Source organism: Tachysurus vachellii, chromosome 12 (assembly GCF_030014155.1).
Source record: "Tachysurus vachellii isolate PV-2020 chromosome 12, HZAU_Pvac_v1, whole genome shotgun sequence".
NCBI classification, from domain to species: domain Eukaryota; kingdom Metazoa; phylum Chordata; class Actinopteri; order Siluriformes; family Bagridae; genus Tachysurus; species Tachysurus vachellii.
This window is the reverse complement of record NC_083471.1, coordinates 8767997-8786016: the sequence shown is the minus strand read 5'-3', so window position 1 is coordinate 8786016 and position 18020 is coordinate 8767997. Positions and strand designations below refer to the sequence as shown.

Genomic DNA, 18020 nt, shown 5'->3' with positions numbered 1-18020 from the left:
ACTATTTATTCATTCATATATTTTTATATAAACCCCATGCTTGTTGCTCTTGAACATCTTTGGTGAGAAATATGTTTTTACACCATGTTATTAAATGGCCACCAGGTGGCTTTCCTGAAATGCTGACGGTGTCCTGAGCTGAGGACGGTGCGCAGGTGTGCGCATGCGCGTGATCAGTACCTTTCTTCTCTGTTATTGTTATTAACGTTGGCGGAATAAATTTACACATACACACCGCGGACTGTACAGCTTTCAGGTGATTGTGCAAGTGTTCATTTACCATCTTTATGCGTTCATAATACTCGTTAAATGTCAAGTAGTTCAGTTTAACCTGAGTTTAATTGACTCATTGGGACCTGCACATACAGTTAGCCTGGTTTTGCTAACAACATTAGCCAGGCGCCTAACAGTACAAGGATTCGAGCTGAGCTAGCTGGAGAGCAGTAGAATTGATTTTATAATAAAATTAATAATTAGATCAGGTATTACCTCACAATTCTAAACATTTACGGAGCCATTAGTAACTTTTAATGTCGCATTTTCTCACAATGGTTAATTCAGCAAAGCTTAGTTTAACGGTGATGCTAACATGGTCTTTGTTTACATTAGCTTTAATTGTTAGCTGCTGATGCAGAAGTGTGTGTGAGTGAGAGCTAGAGAGAGAGAGAGAGAGAGAGAGAGAGAAACGGGTTAAAACATTACACAGGCAGGATAGAATATAATAGTATATTTTAAACTACTTTAAAAATTTCTCTGGACTTAATGTTTGCTCTATTGTTTGTTTAATTGGATAAATAAATTAATCATCCAGGTTTTAAAGCACAATATTAAACAATAAAAAAATCTGTATTTGTTGATATAGAGGTATTTTGCTGCTATCAAAATATTATTTTCTCAGAAACAGCACTATAATAATTGTTATAAAAGGTAGCTGTGACTGTCGTCTTGCTGCGGTTCGTCTTTAGAAAGTAAACGTGTCACTGACGCCCCCTGCAGGCTGATAAAGAAACACCGCTTACATACAAGGCTGCTTTTTGTGTGTTACAGGGTTGATCCAGTGGATTCAGACGCAAAAGTGTGTGTGGCTTGGAGTGACTGCACACAGAGGCAGTATGAGGGAGTGTGTTCCCTCCAAAAGCTGATTATTAGAGTGTGTGTTTGTGTAGTGTCAAGCCCCTCCGGTGTAACTGAGTGCGTTCAGCATGTCAGTGTCGAGCAGTGACGCGTGTCTCAGCATTGTGCACAGTCTGATGTGCCATCGGCAGGGTGGTGAGAGCGAGAGCTTCAGTAAAAGAGCCATCGAGAGTCTGGTGAAGAAACTGAAAGAGAAAAAAGATGAACTCGACTCTCTGATCACCGCTGTCACAACCAACGGAGCTCATCCCAGCAAGTGTGTTACTATACAGCGCACACTTGATGGGAGACTACAGGTATACACACACACACTTTAGTATGTTGATAACTGGGGTTTTTGTCAGCAGTGACTGTCCAACAGTGAGAGCCTTCAGACTTCAGTCTCATCTGAAAGTAATATACTGAAGACATCTGGGTTTGACATCAAAAGAGGAACATGAGACAGTAGATCAGAATTTCAGTTTTTTTATTTCCTGATAATAATATCTAGAAGTATAAACAGACATCACCAAAATTGACTTATTCAGTCTGAAAACTTACACTTTTTCCCTCAAAAAGTCCTGTGTATAGTGTCACTGTGTTTTGGATTGTTGTCTTTAGGCATGATGAAGTTTCTCCTGATTAGATTGGACTTTTTTCTCTGTAAATGATCCGAATGTTTCTGTAGATGTCTGACTTTATTCTGCTGCTACCATCATGCACTCCATCATCAGTGAAGATTAATGAGTAAGTTCCAGAAGCGGCCATGAAGCGTAGGCCATGACACCACCACCATGTTTCACAGATAGGCTGGTATGTTGTGGGTCAGGAGCAGATCCTTACTTTCTCCACACTGGATCATCTTCTTTGTGAATTCCAGTCTGGTCTGGCCTGGCCTGTTTCAAACTTGGTATGTGCAGAGCATGTAAGCAGATTAGAAGCAGTGTGTGTCCGATGTTAATTAGCTTTAATTTGTTTTATCTGTGTTTTTTGTACATTGTAAGTAGTAGACAGAAGAAAGGGAATGCCACTTTATCTGTTGTTAAGGTTAAGAAGAAGGATGAGGTGCAGACTTTGGATTCACTCCTCCACCTGTCACCACCTGATCTGATCGCCAACATAATCTGCTGTGATGTGATGGTGTTCTTCATCTCACACACACACCGAATAAGAATATGTAGTTTATGATAAAATTAATATTATTAAAGTATTAAAAAACAAATATATTTTTCACTGTGCTGGAAATCATAGGATGACTGTGTAAAAAAAACACATTAGACCAATGCTGTGTTTTTATGGTGAAATTCCTCAGTTCAAGCCTCAGTTGCTGCACAGCAAAAATAGATTTGGCCCCAAAAAGATCTGCTTCAGGCCACTTTGGTGTGCTGTGGGAATGCTGGGTGAGACCGTTACCCTGCCCTGTGGAGGTAGTTGGTGATGTCACTGACTGTTGTTTTTTAGGTTTTTGTCATCAGCTGCTGTAGTTTTCTTAGTTGATCTGGTTGGTGTGTGTGACTCAGTGCTCCAGGGATTTCTTCCTTTTCAGGACTTTACAGATTGTTGTTTTGTATCTGCTCAGTGTTTGTGCAGTGACTCTGGGTGGGCTTTTATTCTTTTCCCTGCTTCAGAAGGTTTCTGTTTTCCCCACAGACAGCTCTCTGGTCTTTATGTTCGTTTCTTCTTTTTATTAACAATTGCCATCTTCACAGTTGAAACCCACTCTAACTAAGAGACATTCAGTGATTGTAATGGTTTAAATGGTCAGTCTATCAGGACTCACCTGGTTGCATCTTTTGACAAACAATAGAATTTCTCACTTTTCCAATAGTTCAGAGTATACTGTACATTATGTTTTATATTAATATAATATTACATAACAAATATTTTTATATTTAAATACGTATGTTTAGGTTGCCGGTCGTAAAGGCTTTCCCCATGTGATCTATGCACGGTTATGGCGGTGGCCCGATCTCCATAAGAACGAGTTGAAACATGTGAAATACTGCCAGTATGCCTTTGACCTGAAGTGTGACAGTGTGTGTGTAAACCCCTACCACTATGAGAGAGTGGCATCACCTGGTATAGGTAAGACACACACACCCACACAGCAGGAATGTGTAACATATTTCAGTTGCACAGTGATGGCAATAAGAACATCAAATCATTTCTATTCATACCGACTTTTCACCATATTACACAATAAGTCAAGTCATGAGGCCTTAATTGCCATTTTGAACATGTATAGCTGATGCAGTACACAGTGAAATAAATCAATCTTCCTCCAGGACTCAAAACAACACAGAACATAGGGCTAAAGAGTGAAAATAAAAAAATTACATATTGACATTAACCTTTATGTTCATTTGTAAGAACATTAACATTGAACAGACTAAATACAAAAATAAATGAATTGTCTCTCTCTGTTTTTCTTTCTCACTGTTTCAGATCTGTCTGGACTGAATCTGGGTGGAACAGGTGAGGGTGATGTTAGTTATTTCTCTCTCTCATTTTCTACCGCTTATCCGAACTACCTCGGGTCACGGGGAGCCTGTGCCTATCTCAGGCGTCATTGGGCATCAAGGCAGGATACACCCTGGACGGAGTGCCAACCCATCACAGGGCACACACACTCTCATTCACTCACACACTAGGGACAATTTTCCAGAGATGCCAATCAACCTACCATGCATGTCTTTGGACTGGGGGAGGAAACCGATGTTATTTATTTAACGATTGCAATTATATTACAACTCAGTGATTCATGAACTGCTGTGTGTGTGGGGGTGTGTGTGTGCGTGTGCAGTTCCCAGTGCCGGACTTATAGTTAAGGAGGAATTTGACCCTCAGCCGTCTCACTCCAGCTCTGATGGGCCACACAGTCTTCAGACTATCCAGCATCAGCCTGCCCCCTCTCACTCTGCTCCACCCACTTCCACACGCCCACCTCTCCCTGAGACGTTCAGCAGCCCTGCTCTTATGCCACCACCTGAGGCAGCCAGCTCAGCCCCCAGCCCTGCTTTCTCCAGCTTGGCTCCTACTCCAGCCTGTAAGACCTGTTCTTGTATGATTAAGTCCACACCCTGTTCTGAACGTAGTGTACTATGTTGCTGTGTCAGAAGGTCTGCACATTAGTGAGCGTGCTGAGGAATTTGAACTACAATAGATTAGTGTCTAAATGATGCACTCCCTGTGATTTAGATGAACTATAATCCTATTTAGTGTTTAGGTTGCTTATATATTATGAATAAAATTTGTCATTTAGAACTTGTACAAGCAGAATGTAGTGCCCCAAATGTATTGCTAAACGTTTCTCTTCACTTATTCTGTTACCTGTGTAGTGTGCAGTATTCTCCAGCAGAGGGAGTAGGGAATAGGAAGACATAAAGTTCAGTGTTATGATGGAGTGGACTCATCCAACAAGATCATCTTTATTTTCCACCTACAGCAGCCAGTGGCTCATGGCCAAGAGGAAGTGCCTTTCCGACAAATCTGGCCAATCCGAGCGGAGCTTTGCAGCACCATCCACCTCAATACTGTAAGTTTCAATATAGTCCGCAATAAAATTCACTAGCATCCTCATTGACACACATTTTCTCATTGCCATCATAAATTTATCCCAAACCCAGATTGTATTAAAAAAAAAAAAATCTACAAATGCCGAATTACACGGGTTGGAAAATCAAACTGAAACAGCTGTTTTTATAAGGCAGTAATTTCTTAGTAGTGCAAGGCCTCCTTTTGCAGACAATACAGCATCAGCTATAGTACTCTGACCATGAATATTGTCCCTTTAGAGCTCACGATGAACAGTTTTGGTGGAGTCGAGATGCTAATTTAATACTACAGTGAGTTGTGCAGCTGTGGAGTTAGGTTTTTTTGGATACAAGTTAGTTCCCAGATATACCTTTCAAACAGCTTCCTCTTGCATGGATGTTGGATCCTTCCTCCTGTTGGATGTGGTGAGTCCTTTGTGGTGGTATGCTTTCGATACATCATAAAGACTTCTGGTGACAGGTTAGATTCAGTCATTTCATTACCATACTTTTGTCATAACATTGTTTCAGTGCACTTTTAATCTTATGTTATTGCTGTCATAATGTTATCTCAACCTGGTCATTACGTTACTGGTGTAACTTTACCTGATTATAATTATAACATTATTGAATTCCTGTCATAACATTACCTCGTCAGAAACTTTACTGCATCATGGTCAATTATGTTACAACAACTGTCATACAGTTATCTCATTACTAGCGCTAATGTTACCTCATTACTGTCATAACATTACCTTATTGTCATCACAATGTTACCTCGGTAGTGTCTTATTATTAAGCTTACCGATCTTTTGAATTATGTTTATCTCTCTACTTGTCTCTAGAATGTTTGATGTTTATCTTCCTCTCTCTTTCTGTTCTTTCTTGCTGTCTCTCTCACAGGGCCTGTACATAATGAACTGATCTTCCAGCCCCCGATATCTACACACCCAGGTAAAAGGCACACACACACACACACACACCTGATAATGTGGACTTGAATTGTAGTAGCTGTTACTAGGTGTTAAGATTGTCCAGAACTCAGACTGCCTCTCTCTTTCAGCTCCAGATTACTGGTGTTCTATAGCATATTTTGAGATGGATGTTCAGGTGGGCGAGACATTTAAGGTGCCATCTTCATGTCCAGTGGTGACAGTGGACGGTTATGTGGATCCATCAGGAGGAGATCGGTTCTGCCTGGGCCAGCTCAGCAATGTTCACCGCACCGAGGCCATCGAGAGAGCGAGGCATGCTAATCTGTTTCAGACTACACTCAATCAGAACTTATGACGTTTGCATGGTGCTCATCATCACATTTTAATTATAGGGCATTTTCATAGCATAATTATTTTAGTCACATCATGAGTGTGAACAACAATTAATTTTTTAGTGCAAAAGTTTTTGTGATTTTCCTGATCTTGCACTTTCCCTTCAGGTTACACATTGGTAAAGGTGTACAGTTGGAGTGTAAGGGTGAGGGTGATGTTTGGGTGCGATGTCTTAGCGACCATGCTGTGTTTGTCCAGAGTTATTATCTGGATCGTGAAGCAGGTCGTGCACCAGGTGATGCTGTCCACAAAATATACCCCAGTGCTTACATCAAGGTAACTCAAACCTCTAAACCCTTGCTAAGTGTTTATACCATTGAATCCTGAAGGACACTCTACAATATCCAAAACCACTAAATACACTTCCCCAGTTTCTAAAATCAAAGCCCACAATCTTGAAAATGCATTTCTGTTTTCTAAACTGTATGCCCACACCAATGTCCCCAGACTTTCTTACCCTTATCCACAGTCCCCAAGCACCAGACTTCAAATCACACTTCCCATATCCCAGATCAACACACACTATCCCTCATCTACACCCCCATCCCCATGTACTGTTCTTTTTTGTCCAATGCAAAATGCAGGTGTTGTTTGTGGTGGTTTTGTAGGTGTTTGATCTGAGGCAGTGCCATCGACAGATGCAGCAGCAGGCAGCCACCGCTCAGGCTGCAGCAGCAGCTCAGGCTGCAGCAGTTGCAGGAAACATACCAGGACCAGGATCAGTGGGAGGGATAGCACCAGCAATCAGTGAGCACACACACATACACACACAGACTATTGTTGTACTGTTGCATGCGCTACGTTTGTGGTGATGTTGCATCTGTGTGTGTGTGTCAGGTCTGTCTGCAGCTGCAGGTATCGGGGTGGATGATCTGCGTCGGTTGTGTATTTTGCGCATGAGTTTTGTTAAAGGTTGGGGCCCTGATTATCCTCGTCAGAGCATCAAAGAAACACCATGTTGGATTGAGATTCATTTACACAGAGCACTACAGCTGTTGGACGAAGTTCTGCACACCATGCCTATAGCAGACCCTCAACCACTTGACTGACCTTTGAGCCTGAGCGATCCTGACCCCAAACACTCAACTCCTCACCTCAGAATGACCCCACCATGACTTCACCAATCAACTGAACTTTAGTTCCCTAATTGACCTTGGACTTCAGTTGGCTCTCTACAACTATCAAGACATTTGTCCCTTGGCATTGTGTAGCTCAGTATGTAACATGAAACTCCAGGCAGAGGGGCGCTGCAGCACATGAAGGAAACTCGAAGGTGTTAAAGTGTGTTTGATCACAGGTGTACTTTGAGGTGTGTATGAGGAGCAGTGATTAGCAAACCTTGTTGATTCATTGACATATGACTTCACTCTCATTCAACCTAATAACAGATTAACACCATTAACCTTTGTTAGCACCTGTTAGCACAAACACACAGAGATCATCTCACACACATCACTGTGATGAAAGCACAGGAACTGCAGGAACCGAATCAGAACCAGTGAGGAAGCGGGCGGATCTCCTGAAACACTACCAGACCTTGGAGCAGTTCTCCAAACACAAACTGCAGGATCACAGCTTCTCTCTAGATTAGTTTTCTAAAGTACATGATAAACAGAAGCATTAGCTATGGTGAATCACAGGAAAAACTGTACTGAGCACAGACCAGGCAATGGCACATGTAACCTGTACAACGTGCTACAAATCTTGCTCTAAACATCACAGTAAATAAAAAAACAGTAATCTGTACGTGTTGGTGTAGCATAAAACCATGTTAGAGTAATGACTTTGTAATAAAGTCACAATAAACATCAGCCAGTGTTCTACTGTGTTCTAGACCTGTTTTTTAAACCCCCATTTTGTTCTGGTTTGTTCATTTGCCAGTTTTTATCCATCAGCCAGTTCTCCATATCAGTCAACAGCTACTGACCGGAAAGGATGAAAGCTAACGTGAGCCACTGATCCCGCAGCATAACATTCAGTGGAAAGCGTCTGTCCTGTTCTGTATGATTGAGCTCACAGACACCCATGACTGGCTAGTGTTTCAGAACATGACAACTCTGGCTGGGATAAGAGCCAGTGATCTGACTAGAGTGAGGGAAAAAAATGTTCATTAATTCTGTGGTGTTTTTTTTTTTCTTCTGTGTGCCAGATAGTCGAGTTGATGTCACAGTACAGGATCTAACCCTAACCCTATACTGCTTGAAGCACAAACAAAACAGAATTCATAACTACACTCCAGTTTCCAAGCGGAAGATAAAGCAGTTTTTTTCTATATATAAATATGAGCAGTGTTTTTAATCTGTTCACACCACTTTCACTTAATCTTCATTACACCGCTTTCTCACCGCTGACATATGTTGAGAACTTTGCTTGAAGCTCAGCAGCTCACTGCTTTATGAAAACAGTGTCACTGCTCAGATGGTAATAAGAGGTATTTGGTACAAATGCTATTTTGGATTTGTCTCTGTGAATAAGAATATTTTTCCAAATATTTCAGCTTTTTTCTTGAAAACACTCCCATCCCCAAAAACGTTTTCGAAAATAAAAGCTTGCATGGTTCTAAAGTATAAGTGAGATTTTGAGATTGTTGCATTGGCGAGCTTAGAGTATCACATAGTATTAAAGTATCGTACCATTTGAAAGCTGTCCTCTTTATTTAAAGCTGGACTGTCATGTACAAAACTGTCAATGACAATCATCAACCAATAATTAATTTTTATTATTTATAGTGATCAATATACTTAATGTGAATGAATGTAATTAATAACTTGTCATGCTTCCAGTCTGCTAATGTATTTAAACGTAGTGTGTATAAATCAGACATTCTGCAGAGAGTTCATAGAGTGGCAATCAGTGCAAAAACAGTCACCTTAGTCACTAATCTGCATGCATTACTACCGATCTCCGTGGTTACCACGTGTACACGGGCTGAGACGCACACACTCTCTAGTCTAGACACTATGAGCTGCGTCTTGCATCCAAGCAACGCTGAGACGCAAGCAGAGGTCAGTTCAGACCTCAGACACTGCAGGGGGAGTTTGTTTAGTTTATTACCACCGCTGTGTTAAATAGTGCAATTAAAGATGTACAGTCGCGCGTGCAGGGTGACGGATTTGTGCGCCGAGAGCGCGAGTACCACCAACGTGGGTCCGGGTTCCTACAACATCCAGAGACCTGCTCCAGAGAGAACCGGTGAGAACACAACACTGTTCACTGTCACACCAATGATCACTGGAAACTCCAAAACCTCAGGCACATTAAAGTGCACATAATGTCAGATTCAGAAAATTCTAATGTATTAATTGTTCTTACAGTTCTGCTGCTTTTCTGCTGTTCTGTTGTTTAACTGCTCTTCTAACTGTTCTTTTACTGAGCATCTCTCTCTGCTGCACTCATTTTCATCTATTATCCCCTAAACTGTTCTACTGTATAGTCTACTGTATAATAATTCATTCAACATACCTTGGAAGACTCAGTGTGCGTGTCCTTGGTATAAAGAGTGGAAAAACAGATGCTGCCATCTTCATCTTTTGTTAGCAAACAATTAGTGATGTATATTTTCCTCAGAAAGTTGAACTGTTTAGTCAGTGTTTGATTTAACACGCTAAATACAGAAAAATTCTGTATGTTGACTGATTAAAAGTTAAAACATGTGTATGCACTAGTTTCAAGTCATGTGCATAGAGTGTTTACACATGTGTATACAATGATATTTTTATAATATATTTATATTTACTGGTGTACCTACCCAAAAAAATAGCAGCATAAAAAAGATTGTGTGTGCGGTCAGTGGCCATGTTGATTTGACTTAGCCTGCTGAACTTAGGGAAAATTGTATGTTAGAAGACTACCCTGAGCTCCTGAGTAAGAATTTCAGGTTGAAATGGCATTTTCTTTAGCTCTAGCCTTTCAGTTAGCAGTCATAAATTACAAGCTATGCAGCATAATAACACACCACACTTCCCTTGCTCTTGAGACTTGTTCTTGATGAACATGGCCACAAGAACCACCCACATTTGTAACATAGCTTTTGTTCAACTTTCAATAAATCTTGTAAGATTATCATTGTACTCATTGTACTCTTTGTGTTCTCAGATAAAAGGGTGGGTGTAAGTATGAAAGTGCACCAAAGTGCAATGAACCAAACAGCTGCAGTTTCTGTGTACAAAAGTTATATGATAGTTTTTTATATGGACATGCATCCTGTCCCATCATTCTCCATGAAAGGAAAGTTTTTATATCAAAAATGACGCTGATTTCTAAGTGTGACTAACGTTGAGAAATGTGCAAAGAGAAAAACGTTGATCGGTGAGAAGCACCTGAGCACTGTGATCATTTTTAATTTTTTTTTTTTAAGTAATGTTTAATAACAACACTGTCAGATTTATCTAAACAGAACTGAAACTCACAACATTAACACAGTTAGTATTCTGATGGTATTTTAACTGTGAGATGAACCATTAATTGGGTTAAACATATGAAGCTGTTGTAGAGGAACAAGAATGAAACATCTAAGCTCAAAAGTCAAAGAGTAATCATTCAGTATCAAACCATTAAAACTGCATTGTCTCTACATGTCTGACTTTCTCTCTCTCTATGTGTCTTTCATCCTTTCTCCTTGTACATGTCTCTGTAGAGTCCTTTGCACCGTTCCTGTCTCTCTCCTCCAGGCCCTCGGTGTTTGACACGGGGGACAGTGAGCAGTGTTCTCCTGGACCGGCTCACTATAATGGAGTCCTTACCTGGGTACTGCAACACATGTTGATCCACCTCTACTCTATCTCCACTCATATTGTAGCCTTGTCCATTATTTAGCCCTCCCCACACTATAGCACCACTTAACTGTGCACTCTTTAGTTATTGTGCTTCATTTGCAGGTTGAATTTATGGCCCTATTAGAAGCGGTTTCTGTGATATTTGATTGTACATTATTATATACTTTATTGAATATTTCTTTTATATTTGTTTATTTATTGTCATTATTTTGTCCCTTTTTTATATGTTAATTGTTTTTGTGTCCTTTGCTGCCATCTCTTGTATTTTTTATTTTTTATCATTGGTTCTACAGGCTCCTGTTCCTGGTGGTAATTCTCTGCAGAACCGATCAAAGCGTTTTGAGGAGGCAGATTCAAATATTCCGGGACCAGGATCCTATGATATACAGCCGTTGGGGGAAAAGCACCACTTACCTTCCATCTCAGACAGGGGCATTAAGGTACAGTCCAGTGTGTGTTATAGCAGTTCCATGGTTCCTTTCCTACACTAATCTTATTGTGTGTGTGTGTGTGTGTGTGTGTGTGTGTGTGTGTGTGAGAGCAGCGTGTGAGGTGGTTGTTCCACTCTGCTCCCTCCATCCCATCTCCGAGTCTGGCCTTTGGTTTTGAGGAGGACGAGCAGGGGGATCTGTGCATGCAGAAACCACCAAGAACTGACCAGAGCCTGGGCCCTGCCTATTACAGCCCCACCCAGGTGTGTGTTACTGTGTGAGTATGAAGTAAAGTGAAGTTTTGTCTTTTAACTCCATTTGTATATCAGGTAGAACAAAAGTATAAAGGAATCCACTTTGGCCAAATGACGGGGAAACGGACAGAGATGAAGCTGGTGGAAGGACCTGGACCAGGACACTACCATCCAGAGGAGTGAGAAACGTGAACACACACACACACACACACACACACACACACACACACACACACACACACACACACAGGAAAGGAAATACATACATGGTTTAAAAAGGAAATAGTGTAAAGAAAAAGCTCTCAGAGAAGAAACCTTAAGAGGAACCATACTCAAAAAGAAACCTCATTCTCTCACACCAGATAATGGGATTATAAATCATTATAAACACTGAGAGTTTAAGTATAAATCATTATAAACACAGAGTGGGATTAAAAAACATTATAAATATAGCGAGTGGGATTATTGGGATTACAGTGACATTACAGCATTTCAAATCTGGCACCATGGCCTCCACATGGTTGTATCCACAGCAGCCCTATGGGTAATGGGCTGTCCATACAGAGCCATCCCCTGCAGCAGTGAGAACTACCAATCAATGAGACTCCACCCAGAAGTAGGGCATCAGGACTGATCAGGCAGGTCCACAGAGAAGAGGTGGTCACACTGAGGACTCAGGACACATGGAGCTCAGGAGTTGCATGTGTAGTGAGAGAGTGTGTGTGTGTGTGTGTGTGTGTGTGTGAAAAGAGAGAGAGATCTTTGGTTTGCTTGTGATCATGTAATGGTTAAAGACAATGTACATTAGTTATGACTATATCATATCACAATATGAAAATCAGTCCTGATAGAGAGAATCTGCATAAGGTGTGTGTGTGCGTGTGTGCGTGTATGTGTGTGTGCTGTGTAGGGATCACTCCGTGTTTTATGAGAATGTGAATTTGAAGCGCGAGATGAAAAGCCAAGCTGTGCTGCAGATTCCTCGATATCCTGAGCTCCTTATATTACAGGCAAACAAGAAGGTATACACACACACACTCACACACACACACACACACACACACACACACACACACACACACACGTCACAGCCATTATCCTTGAAAATCTTGTTGTTGCTTTTGGATTTGTGGTTTTTTCATATTTTTGCCATTTAACACTTATATTTTACTTACAGTAGACTTTACTGAACATGACTTTACTTTACTGGATTGTAACATGCAATCCAGAAAAACATAATCCATAAAAATGTACTGAACTGACAGATTCAGACTAAAGGCCTAGAGCAGCTGAGGGTACAGAGAAAAATGGCATGTCTAATGAAGTGGCACCTCAGTGTATATCTGTGTGTGTGTGTGTGTGTGTGTGTAGGGAGTTCCTGGTCCTGGTCAGTATGATATTAAAGGACAATTTGAGAAGTCAAATGGAGTCACAATGTCCAAACCAGCATTTATGTCACAAACACCGGTATGTAAACCCTACAGGTATAAACTCTATTTCTTGTTCCAAAGATTATTTTCTGTTCTTGTATTTAGATTTCAAGTGGATGTTACTGTGGTTTGTACTGGAACTTGCTCTTGTGAGTCTTGAGAGTGTGAGTGTGTGTGTGTTTTATGTGTGTGTGTGTGAGAGAGAGAGGTTCCATGCATGTCCCTTTTATATCTATGTATCATGAATAGATGGCGTTCAGAAATATTATACTTATATAATATTTTTATAATATTCAATTATTATAATATTAAAATATTAACAGAATATGGTTATGTCACAAAAGAGGAGACCAGACAGGCTTGAAAAATTTAAAGGATGTTTTATTTATTTTTGCATACATGTGCACACAGCTCTTTAAAAAAATTCAAATGTGTATAATTATTGATTTGGTAAAGATTTCAGCTTTATGTTTTGGATGTTTTAGTTTTTTTTTTAACTTATCTTTAGGGGAAAGGAGTTTGTTTTGTCCTGTCATGGAATATATTACAAAAGAATTTTCTGACATATAAAACTGAAATCACACATCTAAAATTATTTGGCTTTGGTGTGTGTGTTTGTGTGTGTAGAGGTTCTGCTTAAAGAAGGATGTGGCGCCCCCTGTGGGATCCTATAATGATCCTCGCTGTGCTCTGGAACATCTGAATAAACATAATGGAGTGAATAAAAGTCCTTTTAACCTTACAGCAGCTCGATTCATTCCTGAAAACAGAAAAAACACCACACCAGGTAAGTTTGTGTGTGTGTCTGTGTGTGTGTGTGTGTGTGTGTGTGTGTGTGTGTGTGTGTGTGTGTGTGTGTGCAGCATTAATGGCTGTGCTATAATGATAAATGCAACAGACATTCATAAGAATACATAGGAATAATATAAATAACAAATATAATAAAATGTGTGTGTGTCTGTGTTTATGTTTGTTTGTTAGGTCCTGGTGCATATAACATTTTTGATTATGGTCTGGCAAATGAGAGTCTGAAGAAAGCACAGTTAGATGGCAAGAGGACGGGCGGCTTTGGCTCAACAGCCAAAAGAACAACCACCTTCATCAGTAAAACCACAGAACCAGGACCATCAGACTATATGGTACACACTACACACACTGCCTCTATGAAATAAACACTATAGGATACTATTTATCTAATATATACTGTATAAAAATGATCTTAGCACTGGTCAAGTGACCAGTGAAGTGAACTGATGTGAAGGACCTGTTGTTTAGTGTGTGTTTATACACGTTTATGTGGTGTATTTGACCCCTAAAATCATACAGAAGTCACAATTTATACATAAACACTCACACTGACTGATTTCTTTAGTTTTTCAGGGAGACTTTTTTCTCTTTTGACTCTTGGCAGTTAATAGGAGTGACTTTTTAGGTAGAGACTCTAGATTTAAGCCCCCTGTCTCCTTGGGCCTGTTTGACTGTGTTGAATGCAGTGATGAGGTACAGTGTGACGAGGTACATTGATGAACCCACACATGTTGAGTGCTGTATATAGTACTGACTCATTGTTGTATATTGTGTGTGCAGGTAGAGGAAAAAAGGGAGGAGTTTTACAAGCAACAGCCTACAGCAGTCTTTAAATCAGCCATGGAGAGACTTCCTGCACCTCTGGGAGCTGTGGTAAACATTTTAAGGTTTAATACATTGCTTAGTAAATTTAATTTTTATTTCTTTAATATTATGATTTTGTTCAGGACACACCTTCTCCAAGCTCTTACAATGTGAGGGAAGCATATGAAAAAATGTGTGGACAGGGAGGACATGGTGAACCTCGCACAAAAGCAGCACAAAAACGGAGGAGCTGTTTCTTAAGCACTGTGCCCAGAAATTCCTTCTTTCACTATGATCCCCACATCCCAGGTGAGGAGTCAGGAGCAAGGGGTCAAAACATCTGGCTATGCCATGTTAAAAACATCATGGCTATGCCATGTTATCCTTTAATAATCAGTTTGTGTACAATCCTCAGATTCATTGCAGTTATAGAATTACAGTGGATATCAGCAAAACGTGCAATCTATCAATAAATGCTGTCCTGTGAGGCTATGTTTTTGATATAGAGGTTTTCAACACAGCATCTTTTACTTTCTAATCATTGGCATGTGAGCTTGAGGGTATAGTGTCATTCAAACCCATCAGTGATGTATCATATCACCCTCTCATGTTTATGTTTTACTTAACTGCAACACTCTCACCATGTGATACACAGATTCACAACAATTTGCTGCATTTGAGTAATCAAAAGAATGACTTTTTTCAGGCCACATTTTATCCATAAATACTGAATTGCATTCATCAACTGAATAATTTCTGACTGAAGAAAATGGAATATTAAGAATATGCATTAAAAGGAATGCTGTTCTGATGACATACCAATCAGCAAATCAGCAGTATATGACACAGCTGAGACAATCATTTTTGCATATTGTCAGTGTTTGCTAAGTGTGTTTGTCTGTCTATAGGCCCAGGTCACTACAGTCCACTCATTATGTCTAAATCACAGTTTGCTCTCATTGGATTTAATGAGGATCGATTTAAACAATCTAAAAACACGACACCCGGACCAGGAGCATACATGGTACACGCATACATATACACACACATACACATGATATTCTGAGTTCTTGAATTTGTGTGTGTCTGTATGCGAGGTTGGTGTGTATGTGGGATATTGTGCATCTCATTGTGTGTGTTTGTGTGTGTGTAGCTGAGCCCTACTTTTTCAGACCCTTTACTCAAGCATTCTTTCAATGTGACCCTCCAAATCCCGATGATGCCACACACACTGACTCGACCTCCTCAGCATGCCATGGAAGCAGGTCTTTCCTTCACCAGTGCGTAAATGCACACAGTCAGAGTCAAATGTCAGTTGATGTAATTGGACTAACACTGATAAAGTGTCCTGATATCAGCAACTAATATTGTGAGATGATTAACTTTTTTTTTGTTTTCATCCTTTGTCCCTTTTGTCATTTTTTTCCACATTGGAACACTGTGTGTATTGTAACACATACCGCATCCTGTAGGCAGTACATAAATGCTTTTACTTGACATCTAATTGTATGTCATTTTTAAAATGTTAAAACAGCTTAACATTTTTAGAACAAAAAACCCTCAGTTAAACTGGTATTGAAGGGACAGCCATTCTAAAGGAATGGAGTGAAAATAAAGACTAAAGAGCATTCTCAGGAAGTTAAAAGATAAGTTAATAGAAATTCATAACATATAAATAAGGTGAAGGAACATATCTAAGAGGTTGGACATTTTAGTAAACACTGTTGGATCTCTAGTGAGGAAGCTGCATCACATACAAGCATTACCTAGACAAGAATCACTATAAAAATTTAACACTGTTCAACATCACGTCTTAGCATAAGTGGTACAGATCAGATGGTCATAAGTACAGATTCCAGTAGTGCCATAGCTGGGCCTTTGTGCGAGGCCCTTAACTGCTCAGTTGTGACAATCATTAGACATAACATAAAAACCACGCACGTGAAGTGAATCACATCCCCTTTCTCATTACAATGGCAATACTAGGCCGTGTTATGGCCCAAGTGAATGAAAGTGATATATTCTGATATGGTAAGATATGTACAGCTCAGTGAAACCATTCATTTTAAGACCTGAAGCATCAGTGAATGCCTCAATAACTCTAATTATAACTGGAACCTCAATTTTGTTTTTTTAAAAAATAGCCGTGTCATCAGCAAACTGACTAAGTTTAAATTCTTTACCTAAAGCACTGATACCATTAAATTGACTTTTCTTAATATGTACAGCCAAAACTCGAGTGACTAACAAAATAAAAAAAGGAGAAAGAGGGCATCCTTGTCTAATTCCACAATTGATATCAAACCTTTGTGAAGTCCCACCAGCAGGTTTAATCGAGCTATTACATCCGTTATATAATGTTTTTACTGCTTTTAAAAACAAATCATGTTTGTACGTGATCCATTGCACCTGCACAAGACACAAATCATGTCACACTTCAGTTACCCAACGCTGGACATAGCAGATGGAGCCAAGTACGAAGATGTCCGTGGCAGAGGCTCAAAACTCAAACCAAATGTCTCAACAACCAAGCACCAGCACCAGCGAGGAAGTTTGTAGCCAGGAAGACCAACCAACCCCAACCCTTATACATCCCTGGGTGGACCTGGAAGAATTTTTTAATATGGTTGGATGGAAAAATAAGTCCCTCGCTATCTAATTTGAAAAAGCATACTGAGGTAAGCTGAAATTTTGTTATTATCAGTCAATTATTAACAAATTTGAAATTCGACTTTAGCCAAACGTTATCTGAGTTTAAATTATTGCTATATTTGTAAGTTAATTGTGCAAAGCTATAGTTTTTGTTATTATCAGTTGATTATTGACAATATTGTAGTGACCTAGTAATGTACGTACAAATGATAAATTTGCAATGTTTGCTGTGGCAAACTTGGGTACATGACAATGGTTTGCTTGCTACCAGTAAGCTATGAGTCAACGTTGCAAACTACTTTGATGGCTCGGTGTGAGATTTGAAATTCAACTTTTAACCAAATGTTATCTGAGCTTATATTGTTACTATATGCAATATTTGTAAGTTAATTGTGCAAAGCTATAATCTACAGCTGGTTGATAAGGTATGTACTAAAGATAGTCATGATCCTGTCTGTGTATGAGAGTGCACGCCCCGTATGGGGCCCTATGGGTACTTGTACAGAGGTAATAGGCCCAACTATTATCCAAATGCTGTTTAAAATGATTTTACTGCTAATTTTCAGTCATGCCAGCAGCTGCTTGTGGTCCTAAAACAGATTTAAAGGGATAGTCCACACACAAAAAAAATTGTCATGATTTTCTCATCCTCATGTTGTTTTAAATTTCTTTATTCTGATGAACACTCACTCATCTCACTCATCTTCTACCGCTTATCCGAACTACCTCGGGTCACGGGGAGCCTGTGCCTATCTCAGGCGTCATCGGGCATCAAGGCAGGATACACCCTGGACGGAGTGCCAACCCATCACAGGGCACACACACACACTCATTCACTCACGCAATCACACACTACGGACAATTTTCCAGAGATGCCAATCAACCTACCATGC

At 40.0% G+C, this 18020-nt stretch overlaps 2 protein-coding genes across 2 annotated transcripts; both read left to right on the top strand.

Moving 5' to 3' along the window:
• The first annotated feature begins 131 nt into the window (after positions 1 to 131).
• Positions 132 to 7794, top strand: smad4b (SMAD family member 4b). Its single transcript, XM_060883066.1, has 11 exons — positions 132 to 256; positions 1048 to 1430; positions 3024 to 3198; positions 3559 to 3588; positions 3917 to 4159; positions 4559 to 4648; positions 5550 to 5600; positions 5710 to 5893; positions 6082 to 6250; positions 6583 to 6721; positions 6812 to 7794. The coding sequence occupies exons 2-11, from the start codon at positions 1203 to 1205 to the stop codon at positions 7021 to 7023; spliced, it is 1521 nt and encodes a 506-aa protein (XP_060739049.1). The 5' UTR covers positions 132 to 256; positions 1048 to 1202; the 3' UTR covers positions 7024 to 7794.
• A 1257-nt stretch (positions 7795 to 9051) lies between these two features.
• stpg2 (sperm-tail PG-rich repeat containing 2) lies at positions 9052 to 15826 on the top strand. Its single transcript, XM_060883925.1, has 13 exons — positions 9052 to 9166; positions 10611 to 10720; positions 11043 to 11189; positions 11294 to 11443; positions 11510 to 11613; positions 12345 to 12456; positions 12806 to 12901; positions 13492 to 13651; positions 13846 to 14003; positions 14452 to 14544; positions 14619 to 14784; positions 15384 to 15499; positions 15629 to 15826. Exons 1-13 carry the CDS (start codon positions 9058 to 9060, stop codon positions 15761 to 15763), a joined length of 1656 nt encoding a protein of 551 aa, XP_060739908.1. The 5' UTR covers positions 9052 to 9057; the 3' UTR covers positions 15764 to 15826.
• The last annotated feature ends 2194 nt before the right edge of the window (positions 15827 to 18020 follow it).

What these genes read in the sequence shown, in the direction of transcription:
- stpg2 (XM_060883925.1), top strand. Translation starts at nt 9,058, where the DNA reads ATGTACAGTCGCGCGTGCAGGGTGACGGATTTGTGCGCCGAGAGCGCG. An exon ending in ACCTGCTCCAGAGAGAACCG is followed by an intron (nt 9,167 to 10,610) that starts GTGAGAACACAA and finishes ATGTCTCTGTAG; the next exon opens with AGTCCTTTGCACCGTTCCTG. An exon ending in CTGCACCTCTGGGAGCTGTG is followed by an intron (nt 14,545 to 14,618) that starts GTAAACATTTTA and finishes GATTTTGTTCAG; the next exon opens with GACACACCTTCTCCAAGCTC.
- smad4b (XM_060883066.1), top strand. Translation starts at nt 1,203, where the DNA reads ATGTCAGTGTCGAGCAGTGACGCGTGTCTCAGCATTGTGCACAGTCTG. An exon ending in ACTGAATCTGGGTGGAACAG is followed by an intron (nt 3,589 to 3,916) that starts GTGAGGGTGATG and finishes GTGCGTGTGCAG; the next exon opens with TTCCCAGTGCCGGACTTATA. An exon ending in GAGGCCATCGAGAGAGCGAG is followed by an intron (nt 5,894 to 6,081) that starts GCATGCTAATCT and finishes CTTTCCCTTCAG; the next exon opens with GTTACACATTGGTAAAGGTG.